Below are 17,712 nucleotides of genomic sequence, written 5' to 3' on the forward strand. Positions count from 1 at the left end.
GGGAAATGCTGGCATGGCTGCATTTGTTTTCAATGCCCAGTAGACCTAAGAAACTGGTAGTGGAAATTCTTGAACTGCTGTAGTCTTTATGATGATGGTGCTTGCATAAGGCATTGGAGAGAATGCAGAAAGGGTTCACAAGAATGGTTCCAGAGGTGAGGAACTTCAGATACGAGGATAGGTGGGACTGTCTTCCTTGGAGAAAAGAAGGCTGAGGGAAGATTTGATAAAGGTATTCAAAACTACAAAGGGTCTGGACAGAATAGGTAGGGAGAAACTGTCCCCACTTGTGAAAGGATCAAGAACTAGAGGGCACAGATTTAAAGTAATTGGCAAAAAAAAGCAGAAGTGACATGAGAAAAAACAATTGGTGAGTGATTAAGGTCTGCAATGCACTGCCTGAGAGTGTGGTGGAGGCAAGTTCAATTGAAGCATTCAAAGGGGAATTAGATTGTAATCTGAAAAGGAAAAGTTTGCAGGGTTATGGGTAGAGGGTGGGAGAATGGCACTAAATGAATTGCACATTCAGGGAGCCTGCGCAGACACCAAGGGCTGAATAGCCTCCTGCGCTGTAACAATTCTGTGATAATAATGTATTTCCAGGATGTTGGAATGACAATGTAGAAATGGTTTATATTCTAATCGGAATGAAGTGAGACTTGGAGGTGACAATGGTTCCCATGTTAGGAGACTTGTATACAAAATAGACTCTCAGCACTCATTTTTTTGGAACAACTGGCCAGTATTTGCACAAATGTCTGAACAATTTGTGTTTCACCAAGTCTTGTCTCAGCCTCAAAATGCCTGTTGGCAACTGGTCCAATTTCATAAGGGATGTTTTCTCTTAGCGCACCCTTGATTCCTATCGGCCTTTCATTTAGTGGTGCAGGGGAGAAGATCTTGAGCATTGCTCGTGTTTTTATTGGTTGACATTGAGTATTCCGTTCAAATTTAGACTTTTTAAATGCTTGACTTGGCTGTAAGCAATTGGTAATCTGAAGAGATTATTCCCTATCTTGCCCTCCCAGGCTCCCTTGGCTGTCGATGATGAAATGACCTTGTCAGCTGATTACGCAGCTGCGATGGATGCATCCTTGAGACAGGAAGCTGAGCCCCACCTTTCCTCTGAGTGCATCGCTGGACTCCCGGCGGAGCAAACATTAACTCGCGGTTTACCCACGGCCGAGCTTTGTGCTGCCGAGGGATCTTCGCCAATGGCGCCCACAATTAGAGCTGGTCAGGAATTCAGCCAGTGGAATGATGGCTCTCAGGAAGACCTGGATTTTGAACAGAGGTCCAATGTTTCCATAGGTGGCTCTGAAGCAGGAACTGTGAAAAAATCTAGAGGTAAATGTTCTGTTTCAGTTCCAAAATCAGGATTTTTTTTAAAAATCAGTTTGAAGTGAAAAGCCTCCAGATTTATGCACTGGAATCTCTTCTCTCCAGAGTTTGTTTTTTTTTAAATTCATTCACAGCTTCGCTGGCTGGACCAGCATTTATTGCCCATCCTTAGTTGCCCTTGAGAAGGTGGTCGTGAGCTGCCTTCTTGAACCACTGCAGTCCGTGTAGTGTAGGTACACTCACAGTGCTGTTAGGGAGGGAGTTCATGTTGTAATTCTGTCAAATCCTCTTAGCGTGTCTACTGGTGACAGTCCTGTTTATCCCACTCTAATAAATGAAAACATAAAAGGCTGGAAATTCTCAGCAGGTCTGGCAACATCTGTGGAGAGAGAAACAGTTATCATTTCAGACTGTGACCTTTCATCAGGACTTTGTCTGGTGGCAATCAGAACTTCTTCAAGAGGAGCATTCCTGGAAGAGAAGTAGCAGTGAATTAAGCACAACCTGTAATCCAAAAATACTGTGTATCCCACTTTCTTTCCTGTCCCCTGCCCCAAACCTAGAGGCCTATCCAGGTTTTAGGGTGAGGGAGGGAGGGAGCGCTTGATATTTTTGATGCAGACGTTTGTTGCATAGACTTTTGGAGACTTCAGTGTAAACCCTCAGCAACAACTTTGGAGAGATTCTGGAACTCCATGGAAAGAATTGCTGCCTGTGGAAAATCGACACATGGGATTGCGCTGTCAAGTGACCAGCTAGTAAATGATTTGTTATAGGAGGCCTGACCTCAATGCATTGTACAATGACTCCTGCTGGAATGTGATACTCGGCTAAATGGTCATTCTGTGACTGTATTCCTGTGTCGGTGTGTCATTCAGGAGGGAAGAAAGGAAAGAGGTATTGCAGTGCCACCAACTCATGTACATGCGTTTTTCTAGCCGAACTTACCAGATAGTGAGCAGGAGCTTGGTTCCTTTCTCCCCATGTTGGCTGAAGAGCAGTGATACCAAGTGATGTAATCCCCCCCCCCCCCACCACCACCACCACCACCACCACCACCACCAGTCAACAATGGCTGTCCACTGCCACATGGCACAAAGCCATTCCTCACTGAATCATTAGAGAAATTGTAATTCAATATCCACTCAACCCACACCACCACCACCCCCTGGTTCCGTTGGGAAGGAGGACCCTTAATATATGTGTATTTTGTTTTCTTGAGTCATTTTGTGCAGGACCTGATTTGCCATGTAAATTTAAATTTTTTTTTTAAAGGTGGCTTTATGCGGAGTGGCGCAAAATTCTTCTTCCGGCGGAGACGACATCAGAAGGAGCCTGGGATGAGCCAGTCACACAATGACCTGGTTTATCTGGAGCAGCCAATGCCACTGGAAAAGGAGAGGAAGTCAGCCAGGAAGCACATTAAGAGGCTTTTCCCGAAATCCAAAAGCAAAGCTAAATTTAACAGCTCCCCACTGGACTAAAGTTCACTGAACACTTTAGAGCTTAACTCTCTCCCTCGCTATCTTGTCCTGCCCTCTTCCTCCGTCCCAGCCTGTTGCACTGTGACTAGGGAATGTGCAAACTCCAAAAGCCTGAAGGTATTGTTTGACTTGCAATTACTGAGGCTTGCTGCATCAGAATTACTCCAGTTTAGAAGGAAACCTATTTTTTAAGATGTCACTTTTCACTTATTGCAGAAAATAGCAACTTTTTTTTTTGCGTGATGGGTTGTTGGTGGGCCTGTTAGCTTCTGGATTTTCTGTCATGAACGTTGGGTATAGTTGCAAGCCTTTGAAAATTTTGGGGCGTTTTCAACACTACGTTTTTCCATGTGCCCAATTCCTACTACAGATAAACCTACTCCTGCAACCTTCCTGTTCAGCTGAGGTTTTCATAACTATTGAGGTATCATTGCCAGATTAGAGGCAGTTTTGCAAGTATTTATTATGCTCTGTATCCAGTCTACTGTCAATTGCCCTTTGTCATATGGTGTTTAAAATTATTGCAATTTTTTTAAAACACAAAATGGTAACTTGTCATTTCCTCGGTTCCATTGTTCTACTTTTTCTCTTCTCAGCTCTTCCTTCAATAATCCATTCCCCCGCTCCGGGCCAAAAAAATCCGTTCTCTTCTCCCCATTTTTCTAAAGTCCTCTGAAAATGAGAGGCCTACTCCCAGGCTTCAGAAGATGGGACAGTTCCAGCGCCTCAGTGAGCCAATTAGAATGATTTGCATTCTCTCCATTTTAGTTTTTATTCCCTTCAAAGACATTCCTGATAAGAGTATCATCCCGTGAGCGATTTGTGATCAGAATGCTGATTTTTCCACACACACACACACACACACACACACACACACACACACCCCCCCCCCCCCCCCCCCCCCTCACCTTTCTGAATGGTGCCAATCCAATGACAATTTTACCTTGAGCGTTGTGAGTGAATGACGAGATTTTGGAGTAGTTCTCTTTTGTAGGAGCTGTCAGATGGGCCATTTCGTAGCAGGGATTGGAGGAAAGAAGCGTGTGCCAAATGGGAACCAGCCACCCTGCTTCGACCCCATGCTAAGAATTCCTCGCGGAAGGGAAAGCTCTGAGAGAAATTCCCTGAAAGAGGGAGAAGGATCCTGAGTGGAATGACTGCCTCTTCTAAAACAGAGTGTGGAGTTCCAATGAAAAATGTCGATACAATTGCTGAATTTGGGAGACCATTGTAATGTTTAAGCCAAAATATCAAAACAATTAGGTTTGGTTTGTGCCAAAAAGAAGCCATATCTTGTAACCTGTTATTTTATACTGCAGTTTCACATCACGCTCAAAAGCATTAATTTCCCCTCTATGGGACTGAGAATCCCTGAACTGCCGGAGCTTGGGACTAAAGATTACAAGCCGGCTCTTGGCTTTTTACAGTTTGGGAATTGGAATTTATGAAGCATGGAATAAGCATAAGAAAAGCCACCATGACATCAGTACAATTGAACAAGTAATTGGTCACTTTGTTGAAGGTATTTGAAATAGGACAGAACTCTCAGTTCAGTAGGATTGCGTGTGTGTATAGCTTCCTTTTTTTTTCTGTCGGTTGGTATTTTAGGGATTGTAACGTCACCTCTAACACTCAAAAATAAATAAATAATCTTGAGCTTCCCACAGGCCATGTGAGCATGCTGCTGCACTGTGCCACTTTAAGTGCCACATGTTTAGTGGAACCAGAGGAACTTTTCAAGACTGCACTTGAATTATTTTTAAAACTGACCAGAGAAGTTGTCGCCTGAATCTGTCGTTTTTTCATAACGTCTCCAAGTGCTTGTTCTGTCCAGTGATTTCATGCTGTTTCTGAAGCCTTGAAGGGACACCTCCTCCGAGCTGTGGGCGGGGGGCAACTGAAAGGGAAATTGGTTGCAGATACCCAGTTCTGAAGCTGCCATTTATTTGTAAGAAGCTGATCAGCTAGCAGGGTGAATACCTGATAATCTTGGCGCATCCCCACTGTTTGCTGGCATGTTAATCCAGGCTTCAGATTTAAGAGTTAAATGGACTGTGTGTAGGTGTGGCTACACCAATAGGACAAACCTAAAATTTTGTACCTTTCTACCTCTGGTGAGTTTTTAAAAACAAATCCTACATTATTTGGTTTACACAACTGTGTCCAATTGTCATCTTTTATGCTGTGACTTTTTTTTGCTACTGCCAATTTTGCCTAAAAGTATTTGGGAGCCATTGAATTACTGTAGTGGTTTGCCTTTCCTTTGCTTCAGATTGTACTGCAACTTAGCACTGCTTAGGTTATAGCCATATTGTCGACCTGTAACTCTACACATGCAATTGATGTCTATTTGCTGTCTAGCTATGCTGATGGAATATTTACTGTTTTTATGAACTAAAATTTAGTGACAAAATCCAAAACTATACAAGTTCTGTAAATAGCAAAAGAACTTGTATTTTTCCAGAATGCTTTTCCGGCTCTGTGGCTGTATTCTATTTCCTAGGGAAGAAACCAAACACCCCCCCCACCCCCCTCCCAGGATGCTCCATTTTACTTTTACTGCCTGTGCCAAGTTCTGAATGGAGTATAAGGACCAATGAAAGCCTTGTTACTCTATTTCCTTTGCAGTTCAATTGGTCAAGAGGTGGCATGATATTCGACTGTTCCTGTGGATTTTGTCACTTCCTTTAAACTTTTTTCCCCCCCATGTTTTCCTCACTCCTCAATCGCCCCCCCCCCCCCTTTTCTATTCCACTGAGTTATTTTGGGGGAACAAAGTGTGTGCTGGGTTTACATGTTGCTGTTCTTTCACTATGGGCTTCCAGGTATTCTATCTAGCTCAGTGAATTTTTTTTATATTAAATGATATTAAGTAATAATGTTGTAAGTAGAGAAGTCTAAAATTATTCCTAACGGGTGACCTACCAATCATTTGTGTGTGTGTCTGTGTGGTTTCTGTCAGTTTAGGACTTTAGTGTTCAGTACTGACACTTCCTACTCAAAACTGAGGGTGTGGTATCAACATACTGTATACATTTCCATTGTTTTTCTCCCTCCCTCCCTCCCTCCCTCCCTCCCTCTCTCCCTCCCTCCCTCCCTCCCCCCCTCCCTCCCTCCCTCCCTCCCTCTCTTCTCTCTCTCCGTCTTTTCTCTACCTCTTCTCTCTCCCTTCTCTCCCCTCTCTCCCTCGGTCCCCTCTCTCTCCCTCGCTCCCTCTCTATCTATCTCTCTCTCCTCTCCTCTTATGAAAATCTGGCAATTCCTTGCATGTGAATTACTGTACATCAAGACTAGTATCTGATGGGGGATTAAACACATGACCAAAGAGTGAAAAAGGGCTGTGTATTCCAATTCCCACTGGCTACGATACCGCCTTGAAAAGCCCTGTCTTTCCATTTAAATGTACTGTTTCCATGTAAACTTCAAAATGTTTTAATTTAGCACAGGCACAATGATTGTTGGATTCTCGTGAACCGTAACTGGAACCTTTCTTTGGTGCTCCCTCCCTACCTGGAATTAGTAAAAGGGAAAAATAAGTGTATGATGTTTATGGAACTGAGCCAGGAACTAGGACTAAAAATGGATTGCACACTAAGTTATTGATGATTATTAAAACAAATGCTGCATGTTAAAGTTGCATAAAAGGAGAAACACTGAAGTTACCCAGTTGCCTTCATATGTAAAACTTGTGTCTTAATTCATGTAACTAATGCAATAAATATTGAGAATCGTGACTTTATTTTTGCTCTTTTGTTCTTCTTGCTGAATGCAGGGCAGCTGGGATTGTTTCATCATCCTAGTCACCGAGTAATGTTTTAGATAGAAGGCAACCGTTGATATATCTCTGTGCTGTTCAATAGAAATTGCTTAGCAGCCATAGGTGTGGCCACAGCAACATCATTTTAGCCACAGGTACTCATTGTAGCACAAAATTGCCTTGAGCATGTGCTTCACATGAAAAGAAGGGCTATGTAGTACCTCAGGACATTAAAAAGTGCTTTACAGCCAATTAAGTACTTTGTGATGTGTAGTCACTTTTGTAATGTAAGAAAACCAACAGGCAATTTGCACCCAGCCAAGTGCCACAAACAGCAATGTGATAATGGCCATCTGTTGGTTGAGTGATTAAATATTGGCCTGGATACCACCAAATTCCTTTGGTCTTTGAAATACAGCCATGGGAACTTTTACACTGACCTTAGAGGCCAGGGGGGCTATGTGGGGTGGGGTGGTACTGGTGGGAGTGGGACACCAGTAGTAGAGTACAGTTCACATGCGCAGGTACATACTGCGTATGCACATGAATGACACATCAGACATACAGGACAAAGGCCGCCCTGGCAGCAAACAACACAGGACAACTGCCTCAAATGTAGGACGGTCCCATAAAATATGGGAAGGTTTGTCACCCTGAGGCCAGCATTCATTGCTTATCCCTAATTGCCCTTGAAAAGATAGCGATGAGCTCCTTTCTTGAACTCCTGCAATCAGTGTGTACTCCCACGGTGGTGTTAAATAAGGAGTTGGCAGGATTTTGATCCAGGAACAGTAAAGAAATTGAAATTATAGTTCCAGGTCAGGATGGCATGTGGTTTGGAGGGGAACCTCTGCATCCTGCCCTTGTTCTGCTAGGTGGTAGAGGCCATGGGTTTGGAAGGTGCTGTCAAAGGAGCCTTGGTGAGTTGCTGCAGTGCATCTCATAGATGGTATACACTGCTGTCACGGTGTGCCAGCGGTGGAGGGAATGAATGCTTAAGGAGATGGATGGAATGCTGAGGAAGTGGGCTACTTTGTCCTGGATGGCGATAGGTTTTTTTTGTGTTGTTCTCCAGGCAAGTGGAGAACACTCCATCACGTTCCTGACTTGCATCTTGTAAATGATGGAAAGGCTTTGGACAGACAAGAGCACTTTTTGTAGAATACCTAGCCTCACACCTGCTCTTGTAACCACAGTGTTTATGTGGCTGATCCAGTTAAGTTTCTGGTACCCCAGGAAGTTGGTAATGCTTAGGAGAGGTGCTTAGACTTTTGTTGGAAATGGTCATTGCCTGCACTTGTGTGATGCAAATATTACTTACCATTTATCCAGCCCAAGTCTGGATGCTGTCCAGGTCTTGCTGCTTGTGGGCACAAACTTCTTCATTAATGTTCTAGAGAGGGACTTTCCTCAGAGAAGGTTCTGGGTTCAAGCATATTACTCCAATCAACAGCTGACACTGAAGAAGAATTTAAACAAGGTTTAAGCTCATTTGAATGTGAGTTCACATGCCTGACTCTATTTAACCATTCAAAAATGCAATTGGCCACATCTGCATTCCCAACTAGGTACGTGTAACTGGAAATTAACACATTGGTCTATTTGGTCTACCCAAACCATCCACCAATCTCATTGTTATTTCTGGAATTAATGGCCCTTTGTCCTTTCTTAATAGGAGGTCACCTAGTCTGTTTTTTATTAATACCTGCGGCAGTTTTCTGTTCCATTACCTTGCTGATAATGTGTTATATAAATATATTGCCGAAATTTCCTTTTTTTTTTAAATGTCCTTAACTTTAAACTTTGTCCTCTCATTCTCTAATCCTGTGGCCAACAGAAATTTCTTGGAACCAATTTCTCATACCTCATTGCAAATCCTTCATAAAACATGTACAGCAGTCTCAGTGGGAGCACTCTTCCTCCTCCTGAGTCACATAGTTGTGGGTTCAAGTCTCACTCTAGAGACCCGAGCTAATAATCTAAACTGTGACTTCAGCATAGTAACGAGAGAGTGCTGCACTATTGGAGCTGCCATCTTTCAAATGAGAGGTTAAACTGAGGCCCTGTTTTCATTTTCAGGTGAACAGGAAGATCCCATGGTACTATTCAAAGCAGATAATCTGGTCGTTATCACATTGAAGTTTGTGGAAACTTTGTGAAAATTGGCTGTCATGTTACCTATATTACGACAATTGCACTTGAAGTATTAATGGGCCGTAAAACACTTAAGATGTCCTGATGTTGTGAAGGTGCTTGACTAATGTGTTTTTTTATAACATCTGATTTCATTCTCTTCAAAGAATAAAATTCCAGACTAGAAAATCTTATATATTTCAACCCTCAAACTCATGATTCAATTATTTGCCATTGTCTGGATTCGCTCCAATAATTCTACATATTTATTGCATTAAAGGAAGCAAAACTAAACGCACTGTTCCAGATGTGGCCTCCCCAAAGCCAGTTAGAACTTTTAGAAATCGCATCCTTAGCTATACATTCTTTTATTTGCTTTCTTGAGTGTTTATGAATTCCAAACCATCAGATTTAACAATCTATCCCCCAAATTCTAGGTTTTTAATATTAGTTCAAGGGACGTGTGCTTTACTGGCAAAGCCAGCAACTTATTGCTCCTGCCTAGTTTCCCTGAGGTGGTGGTGATGATGGGCTTTGAAGTGCAGTCCATGTGATTTGTAACAGTTTTGATCCAGCTTGAAGACAGTTGAGAGTCGACGACACTGATGTGGGCCTGAAGACATATATAGGCCGAATGTTTTCTTTCATAAAGGACATTAGAGAAATGTACAAAGCGGGAGAGGGCCATTTGGCCTATTCTGTCTGTACCAGCTCTTTGTAAGAGCTATTCAAGTGGTCTTGCTCCTTCCCTCTGTCCCTGGAGCCCTGAAAGTGTTTCCTTATTAGGTATTTATTCAATTTCCTTAAAAGGTGACCATTGAATCTGCTTCCACTATCTTTTCAGGTAGTGCATTCCATACCTTACTGCATAAAAAAATTCTCATCTCTCCTAATCTGGTGATTTTGTTAGCCAGAGAATACAGATTTAAGATAGCTATCACCCCAAGTGCCATTGGAAAGATTTATCCTTATTTACTGTATTAATTAATCCCCAAGTTGGATTATTTCTGAGCTGCAGTGTAAGAAGAGGAACACTCAAGGGACTTAAGCATATACACTTAGTGCTGAGGGAGCACGCCACTGTTGGCACTGCCAACTTCTGATGAGACATTAGAACAGAGCCTCGCATTTAGAAACTTCAACTACTAAAATGGAAAGCCTTTTTTCCCATAATGTCTGAGTTCTAAGTACCATTGTGAATTATGCCAGGAAAGGCCTCTACCATAATATCACCACATGCTCCCACCCACAAGGAAGAGAGAGCTGGTCCAAACTTTTCCTGAGGACATTAATTTCATCAAGGCTTGATTTGAAGTATGATCATACCACATTAACATTTGGAAACAGCAGCACCGGGCTGTCCCGCTAAATGACTCTGGCCTTAATCTTTACCCTTGGGAGGTGGGTAACACTGGGAAGGTTGCTTTTATTGTCCATTCCTATTGTCCTGAGAAGGTGGCAGTGGCTTTTGAGTCCTTGTAATGATGTTCCTAAATGGAGCGTGTCTAGGAATTCCAGCATATTTTCCCAACAAAGATATAAGGATTGGGAAATTAGATCCAGCTCTCTATGATGTATGACTTGGGGATGATGGTGTTCCCAACGGTCCTGCTGTTCATTGTCTTTCTCAACAATAACTAACATTTATATAGCACCTTAACATAGTATAAGAAAACATCCCTGGGCAGTTCACAGAAATGGTTAGCAAACAAAACTTGACACCAAGCCACAAAAAATATTAGAACGGGTGACCAAAAACTTGGCCAGAGAGGTAATTCTTAAAGAACATCTTAAAGGAGGAGAGAGCAGCAGAGAGGTTTAGGGAGGGAATTTTGGATCTTACAGCTTAAGGCATGGTCGCCAATGGTGGTGCTATTAAAATTGGGATGTGTAGGAGACCAGAATTGGAGTTCCTCTAAGACCCAGAGGAGAGAAGTGCCGTTGAAGTAGCCTTGAGGGGTTGCTGCATTTCCAACAGCCACAGTGCACCAGTGATGTAAGGGTGCACGTTGCATGAAGTAGTAGCCAAACTGTTCAAGTAAACTGCTTTCTACTGACAGACAGAGTAACTGGGAACCAGGTAAAGTCCTCTTAATTGGTTTGAAATTGTCATGGTAGAGTCTGATAGAACTGAACTTTGACCGGAGCGCTGGGTGAAACTGTAAACCTGATTGCATCCCAAAAGGGAAAAATAAAACCATAAAACTTGGAAATGAAGGGTGCTAGTAAAACTTGTCCGAAGTGGCTTTGTATAGTTTAAAATAGAACTCCATTATTACTGTTTTTTACACTGCATTATTACTGTTTTTTACACTGAGACTTGAAAATTTTGAACTGGTTTTTCCTTCTGGAGCTTGTAAACCAGAGTAAGAGCAGGGATATGCAGCAAACTGACACATACAGCAGTGCCACTTACATTCTCTTAAGCAGCTGACGTCTGGCTCGTCACCCATTTAGTGCTCTGGATATTCACCTAAATACGTTGGGTGACTTCAGACTTCGCAGGGACAACATGCAGATGGTCTGGAACCTTGACACATTGGAGGCAACTGAGTCGGTGGCTTTCGTTTCCTCCTCAGATCATCAACTCCTCAGATTTAATACCAGGAGGGAAGCTGGAGGAAGTAGTTAGTAATTGAAAATAAGTTTTCCTTGCCTTGAAATAATAGAAAGTGGCTGCAGAGAGAGGTGCCTTTCCTGCTGAAGATGGTAAATCCAATTTGGCAGCAGTCAACTTAGTGGATCACATGTCAGTGGCAATAACCTTCCATTATTAACTGCATTCAGGAAATGAGAAAGATGAGGAGAACAATGGCAAATAAAATCTAATGTAGTGAAATGTAAGGTACTGAACATTAAAAAAAGAAAAAACATTTACTGTATGAATTAATATCAAAAACAGCCAAATGTAGGGTTGAGAGAAACTTTGAGAATTGTTAGTGGCAATTAGCTTCCCAAATCATTGTGCAGCAAAAAAAAGGACACAAATTAGAATCCCAATTAGTATAAAAAATGTTAAGGTGGATAAGTCCCCAGGGCCAGATGGGATCTACCCCAGAGTACTGAGGGAAGCAAGGGAGGAGATTGCTGGGGCCTTGACAGAAATCTTTGTATCCTCACTGGCTACAGGTGAGGTCCCAGAGGTCTGGAGAATGGCCAATGTTGTTCCATTGTTTAAGAAGGAGAGCAGGGATAATCCAGGAAATTACAGGCCAGTGAGCCTTACGTCAGTGGTAGGGAAATTATTGGAGAAGATTCTTCGTGACAGGATTTACTACCATTTGGAAGCAAATGGGTGTATTAGTGAGAGGCAGCATGGTTTTGTGAAGGGGGAGGTCATGTCTCACTAACTTGATTGAGTTTTTCGAGGAAGTGACAAAGATGATCGACGATGGAAAGGCAGTGGATGTTACATACATGGATTTCAGTAAGGCCTTTGACAAGGTCCCTCATGGCAGACTGGTACAGAAGGTAAAGTCGCATGGAATCAGAGGTGAGCTGGCAAGATGGATACAGAATTGGCTTGGTCATAGAAGACAGAGGGTAGCAGTGGAAAGGTGCTTTTCTGAATGGAGAGCTGTGACTAATGGAGTTCCACAGGGATCAGTGCTGGGACCTTTTCTGTTTGTGGTATACATAAATGTTTTGGAGGAAAATGTAATTGGGCTAATTAGTAAGTTTGCAGACGACACTAAGGTTGGAGGAGTTGCAGATAGTGAAGAGGATTGTCAAAGGATACAACGGGATATAGATCGGTTGGAGAATTGGGCAGAGAAATGGCAGATGGAGTTTAATCCGGACAAATGTGAGGTAATGCATTTTGGAAGGTCTAATACAGGCAGGAATTTATACAGTAAATGGCAGAACCCTTAAGTGCATTGACGGGCAGAGGGATCTCGGTGTACAGGTCCACAGGTCACTAAAAGTGGCAACGCAGGTGGATAAGGTAGTCAGGAAGGCATTTGCATGGTTGCCTTCATTGGCAGGGGTATTGAATATAAAAGCTGGGAAGTCATGCTGCAGCTGTATAGAACCTTGGTTAGGCCACACTTGGAATATTGTGTGCAATTCTGGTTGCCACATTACCAGAAGGATATGGAGGCATTGGAGAGGGTGCAGAGGAGGTTTACCAGAATGCTGCCTGGTCTGGAGGTTATTAGCTATGAGGAGAGGTTGGAGAAATGCAGATTGTTCTCACTAGAGCGACGGAGATTGAGGGGCGATTTGATAGAAGTTTACTAAATTATGAGTGCCATGAACAGAGTAGATAGTCAGAAGCTTTTTCCCAGGGTGGAAGAGTCAATTACTAGGGGACATAGATTTAAGGTGAGAGGAGAAAACTATGGAAGAGATGTGCGGGGCAAGTTTTTTACGAAGAGGTTAGTGAATGTCTGGAATTTGCTGCCAGAGGAGGTGCTGGAAGCAGGTACAATAGTGGTGTTTAAGAATAGTGGTGTTTAAGAGGCAGCTTGACAAATACATGAATAGGATGGGAATAGAGGGATATGGACCCCGGAAGTGCAAAATGTTTTAGTTGACGGGCAATATGATCGGCGCAGGCTTGGAGGGCCGAAGGGTCTGTTCCTGTGCTGTACTTTTCTTTGTTTTTTGTTCTATAAGTCAGGGGCTGTTAGTGATCCTGTACCATGTTCTGGTTAGATTGTATTTTGTATACTATATCCACCTTTGGACATCAAGACACAAGGGTAACAACTGAGCCATGGACAAGTGCATTAATGAGCTGGTAGACTCAGAGGACTGACCTATGACGGAAAATCAAAGACAACCGGGCTCTTTAGCCTTAAAAGTTAGCAAATGATAAGAGAGCTAATGACAAGAAAATAGTAAATCTATGGCTCAAAGCAAAAGAAGCTCAAACTCCATGGATCATAAGTGAAGACTGGTGCAATGAAAATTTAGACAAATATCAGAAGAAATTTTTTTTTGGCACAGTAGTAAACCTTTAAGCGTAGACTTTTAAATAGGAGGCATGGGAAGTAATTTCTGTTGATTTATCAGCATATTTAAACCGTAAGCCTATAAGACATAGGAGCATAAGGAAGCCATTCGGCCCATTGAATCTGCTCCGCCATTCAATGATATCATGGCTGATCTGATAATCCTCAACTCCACTTTCCTACCTTTTCCCCATATCCTTTAATTCCCTTACTGATTAAAAACCTGTCTATCTCAGCCTTGAATATACTTAACAACCCAGCCTCTACAGCCCTCTGCAGGAAAGAATTCAACAGATTGATTACCCTCAGAGAGAAGAAATTCCTCCTCACCCCTGTTTTAAATGGATGACCCCTTACTCTGAGATTATGCCCTCTGGTCCTAGACTCTCACATATGGGGAAACAACCTCTCAGCATCTACCCTGGCAAGCCCCTAAGAATCTTATATGTTTCCACAAGGTAGCCTCTCATTCTTCTATACTTATTTATTAGTACTTAGAAACATACTATGTATACCTGTGTAAAAGTTGAATTTTTGAGACCAATGTTTTAGGTCAAAAGTCAGAATTTTTACACGGGTAACATTTTTGAGAGATTGACATGCGTGCTTGATTTGGACTCAAATCACAATGAAGTGAAAACCAACAATGCTAAAGAATTCATATTCATTTTCTAATATACTTATTTTAAAACATTACAAACCATATACATTTCATCCAACACAATATACCATCACGAATTAACTGCAACACTTCATGTTGACATCCTTTGACATCACTCTGGTCACCACCTGAATCACTGAAAATTTCATCCCAATATTCTAGTTGTATAATATTATCAGATGGCCCTTCAAGGGGAAATAGTGGCATAGTAGTATTTTCACTAGACTGGTAACTCTGAGGACCCAAGTTCCCCAGATGGCAGATGGTGGAATTTGAATTCAATAAAAATATCTGGAATTAAAGGTTAATGATGACCATGAAACAATTGTCGTAAAAACCGATCTGGTTTGCTAATGCTCTTTAGGGAAGGAAATCTGCTGTCTTTACCAGGTCTGGCCTACATATGACTCCAGACCATTGATTTAAATGCTGCCCTAGCCAGCAACACCCACATCCCATGAATGAATTTTAAAAAAGTCATCTTCATCATCATCATCATCATCATTAGCGGTACCAGTACCTTTGGCATCATCATTCCACAAGTAATTGTCCTCAATACAATCAAGTGCATTCAATGTTCCAAATTTTAGAAGTGATTTTTTTGGAAATATTGGGATCAAGTTCATTTGACGCATCCATGACCCTATGACACAATGTTGCTAGTTGCTGCTTACATATTTCCACCCTTATATTTTTCTACCTTCCAACACCTTTTGGATACTGTTCTTGAGGGGTTTATTTGAACACGCCTCCAAGGATTGGACAGCACTAATGAAACCACGAGGAATAGCTGTCACATTGGTGTTAGCTGATTTCATATCACAGGCTGCATCACCGACAAGGCAGGGTTCAAACATGTCCCAGACGAGCAAACTTTTCTCTTTGCCTAGTTCTCTTGGTCTCAGATCCACCCTTCTTTGATCCATTTCTTGCAATCACCTTTATCCATCCAGACTTCATCGTGAACATGGACGTCAATAGTCTTCTGAAATTTCTCACTGGGGAGAGCTTTGAGCTTGAATATCATTATCGGCTTTAACTTTGCGCCATCTGCCATACAAGATGGAACCAACATGAACCGTGTCTTCTCGTGGCCAGTCTTCTTTGCAAGGACGGTTTTATCACCAGTCTTGGTATCGGTCTTGTTTGCTGGCATGTGGAAGTTCATCAGTGTATCATTCATATTTCCAGTGCAGGTCAATTGATACACATTCTTCTTTCGACGTTAGAAGACAAAATGGTGGAATTTGATGATTTTATTATTGAATTCGGGTGGCTGTGAAATTTCTATTTTCTGCCTTTTCATGAATCTTGCCACGTAACAGTGGCAGTGAATTCTGGAATATCATCTTGCTTTGTTTCTCCGAGGCATAGATTTGCATGGCTCCGCAGGTGATAATATGACCATTTTGCCGATGCTTGTTAACCCATCCTGCCATTGTTCTCCTCTGCTGGCCTATTTATTCTTCAGCGTCCTTTCTAGTTTATTGGATACATTTCTCCAGTCTCTAGTTATTTTCATAGAACTCTCTTGTTGCTGCACGATTATTAGTCCTCTCGGCAAATGCTACAACTTTCATTTTAAATTGGGCTGCCACCTGTTATTCTTTCTTGAAGGCCTTGTGATAGGCACGTTAGTCTTGTCGATTGGCTGGGAGATTACCACTAGAATTGGTGGAGAGAAAATCTAACTAAAGGCTCTTGCGGGTACCTTCAAATTAATAAACCATGGTAATTACCAATAAGTGATTACCAATCACAGTGCCTTATGATCCCTGAAAATCTAGCGTCAACTTTTTACATGAGGCATATGAAAAATGACTTTTACATTAAAATTACTTTTTCAGGGGGTATATGAAAAATTCTTTTTTTAGGTCAAAAGTCATGGGGGTCAACTTTTACATGAGTATATATGCTATCTTCGGCAAAGATAGCACTTTTTTCATAGGATACAATAAGAACAGACAAATAAGAGTAGGTCATTTCTAATATTACAACACTAACTACACTTCAAAAGTACTTAATTGGCTGTAAAGCACTTTGAGACATCTGGTGGTTGTGAAAGGCACTATGTAAATGCAAGTCTTTCCTTCTTTCATTTAGCCTCTCAAACTATGTTGCCATTCAATGAGATCATGATCAATCTGTGACCTAACTCCATGTACCCTCCTTTGCCCCACATCCCTTCATATCTTTTGGGTATCGCAAATCTATCAATCTCGGAACTAAAATTAATAACTTATCTGGCAGAAATTGCCATTTGCAAAGGCAAGTTCCAAACTTCTGTCACCCGTTGTGTGTAGAACATCAGGCAGAATCAACATGGCTTATTGGAAGGGCAATCATGTTTAACCAATTTATTGGAGTTTTTTTGAAGAAGTAACATTTGTTCTGGATAAAGGGGAACCGGTGGGTGTACTGTCCTTAGAATTTCATAAGGCATTTGATAAGGTGCCTCATCAAAGGTTATTGCGGAAAATAAAAGCTCATGGTGTAGGGGGTAACGTATTGACATGGATAGAAGATTGGCTGGCTAATAGAAAACAGAGAGTAGGCATAAATGGATCATTTTCCGGTTGGCGGGATGTGATGAGTGGTGTGCCACTTTGATTAGTGCTGGGGTCTCACCTCTTTATAATTTATATAAATGATTTGTATGAAGGGACCAATGGTATGGCTGCTAAATTTGCTGATGGCACAGAGATAGGTAGGAAAGTAAGTTGTGAAGAGAATGACATAAGGAGGCTACGAAAGGATATAGATAGGTTAGATGAGTGGGCAAAGACCTGCCACATGGAATTGTGGGAAAATGTGATGTCCATTGGCATGACGAATTAAAAAAAGATCATATTACCTAAATGGTGAGAGATTGCAGGGCTCTGAAATGCAGAAGGATCTGGGTGCCCTAGTGAATGAATCGCAAAAAGTTAGTATGCAGGTGCAGCAAGTAATTAGCAAAGCTAATAGAATGTTTTCGTTCATTGCCAAGGGGAATTGAATGCAAGAGTAGGGAGTAAAATAAAAACAGAAAATTCTGGAGCTATGAACAAGAGTCATACAAACTCAAAACGTTAACTCTGTTCCTCTCTCCACAGATGCTGTCAGACCTGCTGAGTTTTTCCAGCATTTTCTGTTTTTATTTCAGATTTCCAGCATCTGCAGTAATTTGCTTTTATCATGATTCAGGAGGCTATGCTTCAGTTATTCAAGGCACTGGTGAGACCACATCTGGAGTGGTGTACAGTCTCCTTATTTAAGGAAGAATGTAAATGCATTAGAAACAGTTCAGAGAAGGTTTACCAGATTAATACTTGGAACATACTTATGAGTATGGAACAGTCTTATGAGGAAAGGCTGGACAGGATAGGCTTGTATCCA

At 41.8% G+C, this 17,712-nt stretch overlaps 1 protein-coding gene across 2 annotated transcripts in view; it reads left to right on the top strand.

The window, feature by feature from the left end:
- Positions 1 to 5,880, top strand: part of LOC121290622 (C2 domain-containing protein 2) — a 63,656-nt gene extending 57,776 nt beyond the window's left edge. For both annotated transcript variants that reach the window (XM_041211300.1, XM_041211301.1), the window contains exons 13-14: positions 1,029 to 1,347; positions 2,617 to 5,880. In XM_041211300.1, coding sequence (XP_041067234.1) covers positions 1,029 to 1,347; positions 2,617 to 2,825 — 528 coding nt within the window. In that variant the 3' untranslated portion in view covers positions 2,826 to 5,880. The remainder of the gene's footprint in view (positions 1 to 1,028; positions 1,348 to 2,616) is intronic.
- The last annotated feature ends 11,832 nt before the right edge of the window (positions 5,881 to 17,712 follow it).

This window comes from Carcharodon carcharias, chromosome 18, assembly GCF_017639515.1.
Source record: "Carcharodon carcharias isolate sCarCar2 chromosome 18, sCarCar2.pri, whole genome shotgun sequence".
Classification (NCBI taxonomy): Eukaryota; Metazoa; Chordata; class Chondrichthyes; order Lamniformes; family Lamnidae; genus Carcharodon; species Carcharodon carcharias.